The 17,683-nt window shown below is 41.4% G+C and overlaps 1 protein-coding gene across 6 annotated transcripts in view; it reads left to right on the forward strand.

The window, feature by feature from the left end:
• TENM4 (teneurin transmembrane protein 4) overlaps positions 1–17,683 on the forward strand; it is a 1,723,986-nt gene that overhangs the window by 1,568,079 nt on the left and 138,224 nt on the right. For 4 of the 6 annotated variants that reach the window (XM_082246029.1, XM_082246030.1, XM_082246031.1 and 1 more), the window contains one exon: positions 15,309–15,335. The exons of the other annotated variants lie outside the window; for them this stretch is intronic. In XM_082246029.1, coding sequence (XP_082102155.1) covers positions 15,309–15,335 — 27 coding nt within the window. The remainder of the gene's footprint in view (positions 1–15,308; positions 15,336–17,683) is intronic. 6 annotated transcript variants of the gene reach the window in all.

Here is a 17,683-nt window from a genome sequence, read left to right on the forward strand (position 1 = left end):
TGTGCTGCTGGCGGGAAATGCTGGCTAGGAGAAGTGTAGCAGCGCCACGCTGGAGGAAGAGGCGATGTTTCCTGTATTGGTCACAGGTGGAGTGCATTTGATATCACTCCGCCTGTGACTCACTCAGACTGTCATAACGGAGCAGGAACTACACAGGAAGCATCGGCTCCAGGGGCGTAACTACAGGGGTTGCAGGGGTTGCAATCGCTACCGGGCCCCATGCTCCAGGGGGCCCGGTAGCAAACCAGTGGGTGAACTTCCAGGATCGCAAAGGTCACACTTGCGACCGGACGCTGGCATTGCACCACTGTGGGGAGGCCCCAAGATTGCAGGAAGGGGGCCCACAAGATTGCAGGAAGGGGGCCCACTGCAGAACCTGTGAAAGAATCCTGCTGTGGGACCGTAATAAAAGGCCATGCAACGAGTGTAAAGAGCCCCAGGATTAGTGTGAAGAGCCCTGGGCTTGAAGGTAAGGGCCCCGGCCAGGGGTCTGGGGGGCCCTTCATGGTTTCTTGCATCAGGGCCCTGAAGGTTCTAGTTACGCCTCTGATCGGCTCCGATCTGACAGATCAGCTGAGAGACACAGACTCAGCTGCACAGGGGGCCTGGACAAGATGACTTTGCGGGACGCATACGGCCCCCGAACCGTAGGTTCCCCACCCCTGGTCTAGGGGATCGGATGAGAGTGGACAGGCGGTCCGCTCTCATCCGATTCCCCCATAGAGATGCATGGGGCTCTGACACCTCCCTTCTCTGCACACAGAGCGGAGAGGGAGCTGTAACCTTCCTGCTCAGCGGGAGATCTGTGTATCCATCCCCCGCTGAACAGCACAGAGTCTGCCTACGGAGGAGGACCATGTGAAAGGACCCTTACTAACACTGGAGCATGCAAAATCTGGTGTACCCCTGCATAGAAACCAATCAGCTTCTAGTTTTTTTTTTTTTCTAAAGCATAATTGGACAAGCTGAAGTTAGAAACGGATTGGCTACCATGCACAGCTGCACCAGATTTTGCACTCTCCAGTTTTAGTAAATATTTAAAGAGACCCTGTCACCAACCTAAAAACGTGAACACAAATTGACAGCTCTGAGTGTGCTGGGGTTGCTGATATCACATCCAAGATGGTGGCCCCCAACTACAGTCCCAGTGCCTATTTGAATGTCTACACAACGCTGGCTTTTACAGTTTATTAACATTCATAAAATTTGTTTTGGACCCATTTACACTGTTGCGTTTCCTTCATGTAAATATTTTTCATAATGTGCGTCAGTTTTTTAAAAATGCAATTTTGTGTAACATTTTCTATGTACATAGGGGGATCCATTTTTGCTCATTGTGCTTCCTGCTTAGTGGAGCCGCACAGTGATTATGCTTTATTGTTCCTTTCTCCTCCTGGATGAAAGTGATTTCTCGACTCGGCATCTAGTCATTGGTAATTGACTTGTCTGACATGTAGACAGCTGCTAGAGGAAGGAAAAAAAGACAATACAATGGTGTCTCCTCCTTGAAAACAAACTTTAGTTACCCTTTCACTCCTCAGATTGTTTTTTTGGGAATACGATAGAGATTTCCAACAGTCATATTCATTGAATCTCAAAAAAAAAAAAAAAAAAAGTACGTTCGCTGACCTTGTAAATTTTATTAGCTAGAGAATTGGCTCGATAAATTTATTGAATCTAAGACAATTTGGCAAAGTCATAAACGTCACTGAGAATAGCAGGGAGCAGTGAGAAGAGCGGAAAGTCATAAGAATCAGTAATATTGGCACAGATGAAAGGACATTGACTCAGAATGATGTTAAACGTGCCGGTAAGCGCTTTCCTTGTCCTTGTGTAATTTCTGCTTGCATGGCATTCCCTCCGTATGTGTATGTGTGTGTGTGTCAGTCTTTACGTGCATCTATGTGTCTCTGCCTTAGTCTGCTTTACTGCTGAAAGAAAAAGGCTTATGATCCATTGCTGCTCATCTTTAATGCATTTGTAATGTCTTTATAGGACTAGAAAGCATCCATAAATAATGGGATTTAAAGGGGCTTTCCATCTTCAGAGGACTTCAATCTATTGGCTTGTACAGGCTTTGCTGCAACCTTTTCTAGATACAAAGCCGTCTCCTTTTTTGCTTTTCTTTCTGTCCTTGAATAAAAGGAGTTTTTCTTGTTGTTTTATGGTTGGAACCCCAAGCTGCTAAATATAAACCCGAGCAGTTGACTCATTGGAATTATGTTAGATCTAAACAGCACTGCCTGAGCTTTTTATAGCTGGAAAAAAATAAAGGCTGATAAGATATGCCTAACTTTAACATTATGGAAAAAAAAAAAGATATGCCTAACTTTATTAAAATAAAGAGAATTTTCCAAATTAAAGAAGAAAAGAATGTTAAATATGACTTTAATCGTAAAGTTTGAATCTTTAGAGGCACCAGATGGGTGGGCCATGAGTAGATCCCAAAGACCTAGTCTCTAGACCAGCCTTTCTCAACCTTTTTGGACATGGAGGAACCTTTGAAAATACTTTTCGGTCTCAGGAAACCCCTGCTGATAATTGCTTTATGTAACGATCATGTTACATTAGTGTAATAGTCACTGGGGGGGAATGGGCCTTACATTCGTGGTCATTGGAGAGACCCTTCACCTTACAGATGGTTGAAACGATTACTGGTGTCAGTGATTATTTCTCTAAGAGGCAGAAATCACTCATTGCTCAGGGAAACCCTAGCAACCTCCTAGCTAACCCTAGTGTTCCACATAACACTGGTTGAGAATGACTCTCTAGAATTATTGTTCACTATGCCCCCACCCTACACCTCCCTTACCTAAACAAATATTACACTGGAATACATACCTTTTGCCTGATTCAGTCACTTTTGCATATCTGCAAATTATGGCATATGTGCGAAAGCAGAGGCAGTGATTAGCTACCTTTTTGTTTAAATGGATCCCATCCCTGCTCTGGTTGAGACTCAGAAACCGAGATCAGACACCTAGCTGGGTTTCGTTTAAAAAAAAGTTGGAACTGAGTTCTGAGTTGGGGTTCTCTTGGCTATACATCAGAACCCCAGATTAGATACTTGATTATACAAGCTAGATGCTTCATATCAGTTTTCTCCAAATTTCAGCACAGGGCCACATGTGGCCCTTTGCTTGCCTGTATCTGGCCCTTGGGGCACTATTCCTCCGGCTGACACCAGTAACGGGCCACCATTCCTCCCACTGATACCAATAATTGGACACTATTCCTTCAACTGACACCAATGATGGGGTATATTCCTCCCACTTATACCAACAATGGGGCACTGTTCCTCCCACTGACACCAATGATGGGGCACTATTCCTCACACTCATCCTAACAATGGGGCACTATTCCTCCCACTGTTGCTAGCAATGGGGCACTATTCCTCCCACTGATGCTAACAATAGGGCACTGTTCCTGCCACTGATGCTAACAATGGGGCACTGTTCCTCCCACTAATGCTAACAATGGGGCACTATTCCTTCCACTGATGCTAACAATAGAGCACTATTCCTCCCACTGATACGAACAATGGGGTACTATTCCTCACACTGATGCTAACAATGGGGCACTATTCCTCCCACTAATGCTAACAATGGGGCACTATTTCTCCCATTGCTGTCAACCATGAGGCACTATTCCTCCCATTGATACCACTGACACCAATGATAGGACACTGTTCCTCCCACTGGCACCAATGATGGGACATTATTCCTCCCACTGGCACCAATGATGGGACATTATTCCTCCCACTGACTCTAATGATGGGGCACTATTCCTCCCATTGATACCAACAATTGGGCACTATTTCTCCCATTGATACCAGCAATGGGGCACTATTGCTCCCATTGATGCTAACAATGGGGCACTATTCCTCCCACCAATACCAGCAATGGGGCACTATTCCTTCAACTGATACCAGCAATGTAGCATTATTCCTCATACTAATGCCAACAATGGGGCACAATTCCTCCCAATAAAACCAATGTTGGTGCATTGTTTATTCCCACAAGCCACAGCCTGGCCCCCTGAAAGCCTGGAAGACAGTAAGCTGGTCCTTTGCTTAGAAAGTTTGGAGACCCCTGCTTTATATAAAAGTATAAGAGCTGTAAACACAAGCCAGTATATTAAGGTAATCTGAAGGTGGATCCCTTTTTTAAGACCAGCCTCTGAGGCCATATTGCCGAAATAACAGCGCACATTTGCGCTAATCAAGTGAGTTATAATTTTGACTGCCCAAATCTGTATATAGAGAATTATTTTTTTTAAATGGTCTCAAATGCTTGTTACTGAAATCCCATGACAGACAAAGGCCTGGAACACAAAATGTGCACAGTTATGTTGTTGGTCACATTACCATTTTAGTTTGCCTCTTTTTTTTTTTTTTTTTTCGATTTCCCTAGTAGGACTTTCTGATAATAGACAGGAGACATTTCTTAGCTATGTTCTCGCCTTAAAGCACTTAGAGTTTTGTTTTTTAGATGAATTCACAATGTCAGTAACCATAGACATTAGATAAATATCTGTTGGCCACAAAGGATACAGCAATCCTTTATTCATTTAATTATAACCTGAATATTAAAAATAAGATCTGCTGTTTAAGACTTTGAAGGAAACCTTTACTAAGAGAACACGTAGGATGTCCTTGCTGACTGTGTTCTCAAAATGCTAGTTTGCTGGCTTCAGTAGTATAAGACACTGACCTGGGACAAGAAAAGCAGCCTGGGAAGTCAGAACACATAGAAGCTGTTATGTCAGCCAGTCACTATCATTAGGGTGGTCAGCAATGGCAACCATAATTTTTCTTCTGTTGACAGATTGTGTGCCCTCACACATCAAAAAAACACAACATGCATACATACAGTATCTCTCAAAAGTGAGTACACCCCTAACATTTTTGTAAAAAATGTATTCTATCTTTTCGTGTGACAACACTGAAGAAGTTACACTTTTCTACAATGTAAAGTAGTGAGTGTACAGCTTGTATAACAGTGTAAGTTTGCTGTCCCCTCAAAATAACTCAACACACAGCCATTAATGTCTAAACCGCTGGCAAAAAAGTGAGTACACCCCTAAATGAAAATCTCTAAATTGGGCCCGAAGTGTCAATATTTTGCGTGGCCACCATTATTTTCCAGCACTGCCCTAACCCTCTTGGGCATGGAGTTCACCAGAGCTTCACAGGTTGCCACTGGAGTCCTCTTCCACTCCTCCATGACAACATCATGGAGCTGGTGGATGTTAGAGACCTTGCACTCCTTCACTTTCCATTTGAGGATTCCCCACAGATTCTCAATAGTGTTTAGGTCTGGAGACATGCTTGGGCAGTCCATCACCTTTACCCTCAGCTTCTTTAGCAAGGCAGTAGTCGTCTTGGAGGTGGGTTTGGGGTCGTTATCATGTTGGAATACTGCCCTGAGACCCAGTCTCCGAAGGGAGGGGATCATGCTCTGCTTCAGTATGTCAAAGTACATGTTGTCATTCATGGTTCCCTCAATGAACTGTAGCTTCCAAGTGCCGGCAGCACTCATGCAGTCCCAGACCATGACACTCTCACCATCATGCTTGACAGTAGGCAAGACACACTTGTCTTTGTACTCCTCCCCTGTTTGCCGCCACGCACGCTTGACACCATTTGAACCAAATAAGTTTATCTTGGTCTCATCAGACCACATGACATGGTTCCAGTAATCCATGTCCTTAGTCTGCTCGTCTTCAGCAAACGGTTTGTGGGCTTTCTTGTGCATCATCTTTAGAAGAGGCTTCCTTCTGGGATGACAGCCATGCAGACCAATTTGATGCATTGTGCGGGGTATGGTCTGAGCACTGACAGGCTGACCCCCCACCCCTTCAACATCTGCAGCAATGCTGGCAGCACTCATACGTCTATTTCCCAAAGACAACCTCTGAATATGACGCTGAGCACATCAACCATGGCGAGGCCTGTTCTGAGTGGAACCTGTCCTGGTAAACCACTGTATGGTCTTGGCCACTGTACTGCAGCTCAATTTCAGGGTTTTGGCACTCTTCTTATAGCTTATTCCATCTTTATGTAGAGCAACAATTCTTTTTTTCAGATCATCAGTGTTCTTTGCCATGAGGTGCCATGTTGAACTTCCAGTGACCAGTATGAGAGAGTGAGAGCATTAACACACCTGCTCCCCATTCACACCTGAGACCTTGTAACCCTAACAAGTTACATGATACCTGTGAGGGAAAATGGCTTATTGGGCCCAATTTGGACATTTTCACTTAGGGGTGTACTCACTTTTGTTGCCAGTGGTTTAGACATTAATGGCTGTGTGTTGAGTTATTTTGAGGGGACAGCAAATTTACACTGTTATACAAGCTATACACTCACTACTTTAAATTCTAAAAAAGTGTAATTTCTTCAGTGTTGTCACATGAAAAGATATAATTTAAATATTTACAAAAATGTGAGGGGCGTACTCACTTTTGTGAGATACTGTAAATGTGCCAGAGCACTACCTTTTTGGAAGTACGTATTTGGAGGCCCTATATTGCTCTCACTTCTGAATTTGTAGCAAGAATGTGAATAGGACCCATCATGACCTCCTGAAAATTATTTTTGCCTGACTCTGGCTTTAGTGCCTTCTGATTTAGTCACAAGTCATAAGAAATCCTTAAAATGACTTTGATAGTTTAGCCTTTGGATACGTATGACACCCAGGAAGCTAGTACTTACAGAAAGAAGATAGCATTGGCAGTCTCTATATTTCCTTGCTACAAGCTAATCTCACTTGACTGGCAACTCTTGACATCCAGTTGACTTCTACTCCACCTATAGCCAGCTAAAAAAATGCAACACAAAAAGTGGACAACTAAAAGACCTCTCTATGTCAAGGGTTAAACACAACTGTAAAAAAGCTTAGCTTTTTTTTTTATTCCCTATCTGGCCCGTTGGATTCCTCCATCCACACAATGGTGGATGGAGGAACTTTCTATTAAAGTTTTTTAAAAAAATAGAACCCAGTTACTGGTGAATACAATGAAACTGATTAAGATATATGAGGACAAGAGAATAAAAGTAAAAGTAAAACTAAAGTCTTGATTTTTTTAAATAAAAATAACAAACATGTCTATATGTACCTGCTCTGTGCAGTTGGTTTTGCACAGAGCAGCCCAGATCCTTCTCTTCTCAGGTCCCTCTTCGGTGCTCCTGGCCCCTCCCTCATGTTCACTGCCCCCGCAGCAAGCAGCTTTCTATGGGGGCAACTGAGCCGAGTCGCAGCTCCCTCTGTCCATTCAGACATGGAGCTGCAGCTTGACCTACCTTCTTTCTCTTCTCATTGGCTCACTGACTTCTGTTGACAGTAGCAGGAGCCAATGGCACTGCGCTGATGTCTCAGCCAATGAGGAGGGGAGTCCCGGACAGCCGAGTCTCTTGTTCAACTTCGCTAGATCTAGAGGGGTGTAAGGACATATGGACATATGTCTGCGTGGGTTCGAACCCCACTTCTGGTACCACTTGTAAGGGTTGTTTCCTTGATTACCCGATCGTTCGTAGGGTTTCCATGCACCCTACCAACAGATAGAAGGGCAATCAAGGAAAGAACCCTTACAATGGGGCTCCAGTAAGTATTAGGGGGGCTGAGGAGGGGGAGCTGCACACAGGCTTTTTCTGTTCATTAAGATAAAAAACCTTCTGCCTTTACAACCACTTTAAGCCGACAATAGATGGTTCGTATCTCAGCCGCTTCAGCAGGGACCAGCCGAGAAATTGTACCCAAGTCCGTCTATCAACTTACACAACCAGCATGTCAGATTCCTAGCATGCATTTATTTTCAGCGGCTATACCCACTAGTAATAATTGTTGTGTTCTCCTGGCAAGGGCAACCTGTGAGAACACAATAGCTCCATGGGAGGTATTCAGTGTCAGTTAGTATTGATGGGGGAATCGAGCGTAAATCTTATAATATATGGCCTGCCTTAAACATGTAGGTAACAATGGTTATCTTAAGGGACGTCATATGCTAATTGTTAGGAACATGATATGGCCCATATTTTTACTGGCTACCAATCAAAAGTGCAAGCATACATAATGAAAATACTAAAAAGAGACCTTGAGTTAACTCAACACATTTTCATCACAATTCTAGCATCATTTCATGTATCTACAATATCCTCAAACACTCTGTTTTGCTTAAACATGCATATAAATGAAGAGAAATTTTAAGATTAAGTAAAAGCAGAAACAAGCACACCAAGTTAGCGAATGAATATAAAAAAGACATGAATTACACTTGCATGTGCCCAAGTAAGCGTGAGGCATAAAAATGGCCATGATAGGAGGGTAAGACAGTGGAACCATCTGACAAGGTGGAAAGTGGTGTATGGCTTTCAGACAAGGTTCTTGACACTGCCTCTATCCCAAGAAGCAGTGTAACTCCAAGACCAAGTTCTTGACTGAGCAGATGGAAAACCTGTTGTCCTAAACAGCAATGGGGTCTACCGTAACCACTGAACTCTTACCTGTTGCCGGTTAGGTTGGGTGCAAGAGATGTGTTTCAAGAACTCCCCTGTTCTTGAGGCTGGCATTTTGCACCAAAAAGTGTTCTTATGTAGTCAGCTGTATGGCACAAATTTATAGGCTGTGTTTGGTACTCATATTTTTAGCCTAAGTCCCTGTTTGAGTTTTTCCCAACGCCCTGACAAGTTTGCTATGAGACATAGCTTCTTGTTTTAATCCCCAAAAATGAAAACTCCTTTTTTTAATATGATGAACAATATATTTAAACTGCCCTATCCATAATACTCATCAGCTAAATGGTTCTACCCTTCCTTTTCTGTATGGATCAGGTAGGTTTTGTGCTGTACTACCAAGCAGGGAACACAAGATGCACAGGCAATTTAGGAGATGTGATTCACAAGAAAAAAAAAAAAGAAAAAAAGGATCAACTCTGTTATTGAGCCTTGATGCCGAAAGGGCTTTTGATAGATTAAGTTGGCCTTTATGTTCTCTGTCTTGTGATACATAGGATTTGAGAGTCTGTTTCTGCAGGCCATACAAACACTATACACATCTCCCACTGCGTCCATAAAACTCTCTCACGCCACTTCATCACCCTTTGCCATCCTCACCAACCCCCACTAGGGGTGCCCTTTCTCCCCACTATTCTTTATTTCCTGAAAAGGGTCTTTAGCTTCACAGATGTCCGCATCCCCAAGCATTCACGGTATCAAACTTGGTTAGAAACCTTTAAACTCTTTACTACTCACAGATAATATTCTGCTAATTTTGACTCTGGTACATTCCTCTCAAAACCCACACACATTGCTAGAAAAATTGGCAATCTATCATCTTAAAATAAATCAGAGTCTAAAGTTCTCTGAATTAAAATATCTGAAAATGTAACTGAAAGAAATCCCCAAATTTTTAGGAATCAGTGTAACAACTTCCCACCAATCACAGGAGCAGTGGCAATGAAGAAGTCTGTTCTCTCTGAATTGCAATATTTTTTTTAATTTATAGGGATGATATACTTATAGTTGAATTAAAAGACTTTACTACAAAGTTCAGTAAAAAAAAAAAAAAAAATAATTAACTTTTGCCATTGGAACATGGAAGGTTGGGAGGCAAGGATTTTGTTGGCACTTCAAATAAGTAAAATAGATTTTTATTAATTCATCATAAAAACAGAGAACAAGAAATATTACATATAAAAATTATGGCTTGAAAACAAGCCCAAAGACTATATATCAATATGTAGCAGTTAGTGGAGTATCAATTTCATACAGAGGTAAGAAGATTTTTTTATATACAAATCCTTAAAGAGATAATGGAATTGGCACCAGGAGAGTCCTGCCGACGGATTGCAGAAAGAACAATGGCCGTCCAGCCGGGCCAGCTGATGCTGTACTCAATGAATCTTATGTGTTTGTTCAATTGCTCAATATGTTTCGCCTTTTTCAAAGCTTCAACCTTCCATGTTCGAGTTAATATTTAAGGATTTGGCATTATTAATACTTAGTTTATATGCTCAGATTGCTGCTATCTGAAGGCATAGTCCCCATAGTAACTTTTGCCATTATCTAAGTTTTGATTTAGAAAAACACAAAATAAAGAAGTATACCTACCTTGGGTAACTTTTGCTAATCTTGCCCCTGTGTGGTCAGGAAGAATCAAATTCCTTCCTGATCCCACTTCCCGACTCCACAAGGTTCCTTTTAAATTATTGTAGGGTATTGTGGCAGAAAGCACTGCTGTTAACCATCAGATTGTTAGGTTCTCTACAAAAGTAGCCAAAAACTTGGAGATCAATCAATTGTTAATGTAAATTATCTATTAAAGACGATCATTAATCGATCTAAATTACAATACCTGAAGCACAAATGTTTGTTTGATCCATCAGAAGAAGATGACACCATTCCGCCACAGCCAAAAAGTTTTTGGCAGAGTCAAAAATGATTGAGACCTCACACAATTGATTGTATGGAGGGTCTTTGCTTCGCCAATTTTAATTCAGTTTAATTATTTTAGTTGCATCAAATACCTAATTTTATGATGATATTGATGCGTGTGTTCCCACCTTAAGTCTTCAGTGGTCTATCTGAAGTGCTGCTTTTGTCTTAAAGTATACCCAAAGGCAAAACTTAATTTTTTTAAACATGGGGGGAGATGGATTAAAACACCTGCCAGGTTTTTATTGCTGTCTGTACCCCCTTTAGGGTGATTCAACCTCTCTATTTGTCCTGGTGACCATTATCACTGGAAGTGAAGGAAAATCCAAAATGTTGGGTTGTTCCCAGAATATTAGAAGGGAAATTGTCTAATGGGTTCTGGTGACAACCAGGGATTCCCTTACTTCAGGGGGATTTCCTTTAATTTCTTGTTGTGGTTATAAGACAGGAAGTGAAGGGAAAACTCTCCAATGGCACATAGATGGCCAAAAAAATGCCAGGGGTTAGAACTCTCCCTTAGTGCCGGTTCACACTGAAGCGGCATGACTTCGTGGGCGACCTGTGAAGTCGCGTGCACCGCGACTTGGGCACGACTTGCACGACTTCATAAAATTAATGTCAATGCAAGTCGCTCCAGGTCTCCCCAAAGTAGTACAGGACTCTTTTTCTAAGTCGGAGCGACTTGTGTCGCTCCTATTAGAATCGTTCCTGTACTACACTATGGACCGCGACGGTGCACGACTTGTCAGGCTGACCAAGTCGCCTAACAAGTCGTACTAGTGTGAACCGGCACTTAATCTATGCAAAAAGAAAAATGTTTTTGTCTCTATTTTAAAAAGCCTTCCCTTTTGATATCCTATGTCTGTAAGGACAAACCTAATTTTACCACACCAGACATAGTAATGATGACTTTCCTTCTTACACCATTACTTCTAGATAGCATGTCATCAAGTATGAATTGTCCTTGGATGTAAGCAAGGTTTTTTCGGATCGGTGACCTTGCGGATATAAGAGGAAAAAATATCGCTTACTGAAATTTGTGATAAATTTTTGCTCCCTCCTCAAGCTTCTTTCAGTACTTCACAAAAAATAGACAAAACAGGAATACTTTTAGAAAAAAATATTTTAATGGTTGGGTAACAGTCCCTTCTGAAGAGGTCTCATTTCAGATATATACCCCCCTCTTATTGACAACTGTCCACAAGTATTTCTGAACTATAATCACACTTAGATGGGAATTGAACAGAAACATTTGATACAGCTTTCATCTACTAAACATAAGCAGCATTTGAACCCTCTGATTTTATACTTGGGTGACTTCTCCATAAACTAAATTCATCCATTTCCCACACCTACTGGAGATTCCACATACACTGAGGCCCATGATACACAGCAACTTGCCAGCAACAAGATCACTAGGTGAGCAGTGAGAACATTAACCTGGTCCAATGGAATCGTTCTAGTGCTGGCTAAATAAGTGAGGTGTCTTTGTTGTGGCTCCCAACCTGATATGAGCCAGGGAACCATGCCATTGGAGCGGATGAGTAGTCTTTTTAGCGATTATGGCCTGTTACTACCAGTGCCAGTATTGTTGGTTTAAAATGTATTTTAGGTTCAATGGTATAGTTAACACTAATTGTTCCTTTTTGATATAAAGGTCCAAAACTCCTACTTCATGTTCTTGGTTAATTTATTCCTCCTAAACCAATTACATGTTTTGGACTACCCCGCTAGATTCCTTTTAAAAACCACCAGAAAGCTGCCATCTGACATGTGTCCTGATAGAATTTAAAAAGGAGACCAGTGGTTTCCACTAACTTGGATTTACGCTATATTGATGATATATTAACCAGTCTTGTAATCCAGGTACCCTAGTGAGACAATATAGTGACCCCCTGTGTACTCTACACTGCAGTTATGCAATAAAGCATCATCTAGGACCTACTCTATTCTGTGACTTGACAGTTAAAAAGCAGTAGAACACTAATGTGGTAATCAATATGTTCTGCTGACCTGAACCTCCAGCCCAGATAGTCTCAGGACTTTTAAATCTTGGTGTGGGACTGGTAGTTTTTTGCACCTATGCCTCAAGTAAGTTTGTTTCTGTAGCATTAAATTCAGTGTTAGAGGCTAGTTTTAAGCTAGGTTCAGTATTTAGGGAGTTGGGTGATGAGTTTTTAGCATTTTAGGTTAGGGGGCAATAATTATTTTAAGTGTATCTAATCCCAAAAACACCAATTTAATTTATTGCAGCCTACTAGCCCTTAGATGAAGTGCCAGCCATGGTTGCCACCCAAGCTGGACTTCAAACATGCATGTCTTTATTCATCTTCATTATGCATACATGAAAAAGTTAAAAGGGTAGTAAAGCCTGACGCTAACTATTCCTAAAAATGTTCCCTCCCCCTTCCTTGTACCTCTCCTGCATACCCTGTATCAAAAAAGATCTGTGCACTTACATTTTTTAATTCAGTCCAGTCATGCGATTCAGCATCTCTCGCTTCACTGTGTAAGGTAGTGCTTGACCATGGCTGTGAATTCCTGGAGCCTCAACGTCACCCATGGGTTCCCATGGCCAAGCCATTGTCGCTGCTCCTTCTTCTCGCCACCAGCAGCAGATCTCTGACACAGGGGAGCGGAAGCTGCTGGATCATGTGACCAGGCTGGTGTAAGAGTAGGCAAGTACACAGATTTTTTTTTTTTCTTTTAAGAATAGTTATAATTAGGCTTTTTTCCTCTTTAAATTTTTTTTTCGCTTCCAGTTTATCTTACAGGAAGTGACACTGCATTTCTGACAAGATCAACAGGTATATTCTGTGGTTGTCAGGATTTAATATATTTACCCTAGTCGCTGTGAAATGAAATTAGGGCATATCCAAAGTTTTAGGTTTGTAAAACTGAAGGCGTGGGGAAGTTTTCCAATAAGGACCTATTTTCTGGTCACAGTTGTCTAAGTGTACCATAAAGAGGTATAAAGAGAACGGAGAATGAAGGGAATCCTCTCTAGTGGGACAGACAGCTTTAGATACACCTTTTTCAAGGTTATTCTTAGGAATTAGGGATTGGAGTAAATACTAGGGTTCTGCTTGGGGAAGGGATAAGTGTTAGGGACTTCCTAACATATTAAGTAGAGGAAAGGTTAGGAAGGCTTGAGGGGGGAATAACTGTTCGCACAGAAAGATATTTTTATATAAACCGATCATTTCTACTTTTACATCACCCATCCCTATCAGTGTATTATTTTTTAATTCTGTCTTTTTTTTCCAGTGCATGTGCTAATTTTTTCGAAAGACAGTTTATTATGGTATAAAGCTAATTTACACATGTAATACTTTCATACAGGCTTAAGTCGGCCATAGACGGTCCAAATCTTGGCTTATTTTCCTGCCCCAGATGCATCCCCCCCCCCCCCCCCCGAGGGATTCCCCCATCAACACTGCACCGGTGGTTGCAGGAAATAAAATAGAACCATCTGTTGCCGGCTGTAGACTGATACTTTAGACCATGGGTGTCCAACCTTTTGGCTTCTCTGGGCCACATTGAGTGTAGAGAAAGTTTCTCTGGCCACATATAAAATATAAACTATAGTTAAGGTATATAAGTAATAAAACGCCGCCGTGCGCTTCCCGTGCTGCTGCCCCCCCCCCAAGCACTAATTTAACACAACTATAGGATGATCCCTTCCGAGGCAGCCTCTGCCTACAGTTAGTTGAAAGCTGCTGTGGCCGTGCCCCCGACCCGACTTCCTTCTTCCCCATCAAAAAAAAATAAAATTGTCGGGGCAGTGGGCCGCATTGCCTGGGGCTCTGGGCCGCAGGTTGGACATACCTGCTTTAGACAGATTGTTTACACTCCATTCACATGCCCAGCAATTGATCCACTGTTTTGCCTTTATCTAATGTCTATGAGTACCTTGAATTCAGAGTTGCTTTTCATAAGTTCATTAGAGAGATGAGGTTAGCCTGGTGTATTAGGAACTGGGAAGCAGCTCATCTAGTGTATGATCTACCACCACAGATTTGGGCACTTAAAGAGCACCTACCTCTTCACTTGTAGATTACTGTACAATTTAAAAAGTGGACTTTACTTCCACTTTAAGCTGGCCATACATATTACAGTTTTCATATTCAATTAAGTTTAGATTTACCTTCAACTATGTAGAGCAAGGGCCTGCCTGATTGCATACAAATTGTAAGTGTTTAGGTTTGACCTCATGTATGGTTTTGGTAAAAATAAAGGAAAATTGTACAAGAAATTTGTATAATGTATGGCCAGAGCTAAAGGGTGCAAGTTTAACTTCAGGTTGACCAAAAGTCAAGGTCATCTCCATATGGTGTATCATGCTCCCCAGGCACAAAGAAATTGATAAATACATTGTCAAAAGCACTTGCAAGCACCTCAGGCATCTTGAGCTTACAGCAATCTTGATTAAATTACAGGTATATAGGTTATCAATTCCCCCTTGGCTTTGTGCACCTTGTCTGAGGCTATTTTAAATTTAGGGGTTCAGAGGTCACCTGAAATCAGTTTTGAGTGCTTATTGTGCTCTCAGAGGACGTTATGATTTCCTCAACAATGGCAGTTCACATAATTTGGTCCTGATAGGTTTGTTTTAACAATGAGGTTGGACAACATAGGGGCAGGGGTAATCATTTTGCTTAGGGGACCTGTCACATATTAGTTACATGTCTGGAATGAATGTTGCTTTCCAAGCCTGCACTTGTGTTCCTTCATCCCTTCTCTGTCTGTACCACAACATATCGTTGTAACATGGCTCCTTCTGTTTCCCTTTGTGCTTCTGTATCCCCTGCACAGCTGACTGGCACCCAACACTTATTCAACCCTACCTTAAATGTCCTGTCTTTTATTTCCCAAGCCCACTATCTGGATAAGGTAGTGAAAGGTATTGTATCAGTCTTCCTTTTTTTTTTACTTTTCATACTGTCTGTGTGTTACCACCAAAATGTTCTAGCCATTATCTGATGTCTTCTCCCATAAGAGCAGAACTTACAGAGGCATTGTTGAGAATTTGCACTGAACTTCCAGCTCAATTTTCTACATGGATCAGGATAAAATTGTCCTTGTTGCCCATGGCCGCTTGTTAGAATCACCATGATGTTTCCTGTCCAGCATGGGAGAATAAAAAAGAGAATGCCGACAGGTTTCTTGGGGCAATGAGAACAGTTTATTTTTCTTTAGACAATTTTAATCATGATGTTTACTCTTCAGGTAGCCATTTTGTGTCCTGTGCCAATATTAAATTTCCAATTAACAATGTGAGGCGCTGAATCAAACTAATTTTTTCTCACTGTGCCAATATTGAGCCTAACAATTCTCAGGAATTTGGTGAAATCAGGCAGGTAATCTTGAAGCAATATCCAATAGGTTTAAGGCTAGAGATACCCGACAGTCATTTAATGATCTTAGCCAGTATCCATCTTTATCATTTACTGTAAAAAATGACATTAGACAACCAGTTAAATGATCCGCTCACCCAGAACTTTAAATCAGGGTCTTCTGGTGGCACTGTACGATTTCCGTGAACTCAACACAAGTCTTGTATGTTTCCGGGCACTGTCATCGTGGCTTTAGAGTAGACACTCATTCCCTACACCCTCATTGCCAAGATACCAGGGCTGGAACCCGTACATAGGGCTGTGAGATTTCTGCGGACAGGACTCTGGTGCATAAGGCCCATATGGTCACTATTCATAACCACCTGGCCTTTGGAGTAGAGCTTTTTTCTACAGGAGCCACATGAGGTAAAACAGTGCAGAGAGGCAAGTGGTTAAGGTACTGCAGACTATAAAATAAAATATTTAAAATGTTATGGCCTTTACACAATATACCTTTTTCCATGAATATTAGTATTTTCTGATTCATTTTCCTTTCTTAATTATTTACTTTTTTTATTCCATATTTGGTGAGTTAATTGAGTCGACATTGAAATGAACTAGCCAACTATGACTATTTTTGCTCTTCTGAACCCTTTCCACAATTTTTCACTTCACGGGCCTCATATTTCATTAAACCTTGTTTGGCATGTAAGCCAAGAAGCTATGCACAAATATGTTCTGTGTTTCTTGTTTTATATGCTTACACAGAGATGTGCTTCCTTTTAGGGATATGTAGGCCTTTTTTCCATGGCCAACCGTTGCTGGAATAGTTCCTTAGAACCTGCACCTGATATTCTTTACCCACTGATAACTAGAGCTGCACGATTAATCGTTTGAGAATCGCAATATCAATTTACCCCCCTATGTGATCTCAAACTCGAATTTTCGATTCTGAGTGGCGGTAGGGGAAGCCGTTGGCCGCGGTTGAGCCAGCCTGGAACGCAAATGGCACCGCTGCTGATACAGGAACTGACGTCAGCAGGGAGAGAAAACGTGATGCCACTGCATACACTGATGGGCCGTACTGCGTATCTTCAGAGGCCCCAGGGACACTGCACTCCATCCCTCCCTTCATTCATCATGCCATGCCACATATGAGCTATCTTTCCATCACCTGAGGATGGGAGGAGGAGGGGATCCTTGAAAAAAAAAAATTGAATCTATATTTTATAATGAGAGATAAAAAAAAATATATATATATATATATATATATATATATATATATATATATATATATATATACATACACTTGAAATGAGATTATATATGTTAGGAGGAGGGAGTGATCCTTGGAAAAAAAATAAAATTAACTATATATTATAATGATCTATATTAAAAAAATAGGAGGGGAGGTAATCCTTGAAGAAAAAAATAATGAACTATATATTGTAATGAGATTTTATATATATATATATATATATATATATATATATATATCTAATGTTCAGAGGTTGTAAATCTTTAAAATAAAAAGATTTGGAGAATCGTGAGAGAATCATGATCTTTATTCTAAGCCAAAAAATCATCATTCTCATTTTTGCCAGAATCGTGCAGCTCTACTGATAACCCTATAAAGGTAGGGCCCCCAAGTGCAAAATTTGAACCCAGGCCCCCGCTTGTCTCCTTTGCTGCCTTGTAAAGTCACATACTGCAGACTTTCCCAGTTGGAGTCTGTTTTCAAATCCTACTTCACAGCAGAACTGCTCGGGAAGTCATCCAAGTGGGACACGCTTTTTATGCTCTCACAGTGCTTTGAAAATGCAGAAATATTCTGGTTGGCTGCACTCCTAAAAAGCTTTTATTATCCAAATGCAGACCTGAAAACCTGATAGGACACGGGGGGTAAGAATATTGA

Source organism: Pelophylax lessonae (genome assembly GCF_965119305.1).
Source record: "Pelophylax lessonae genome assembly, chromosome: 2".
Taxonomy (NCBI): domain Eukaryota; kingdom Metazoa; phylum Chordata; class Amphibia; order Anura; family Ranidae; genus Pelophylax; species Pelophylax lessonae.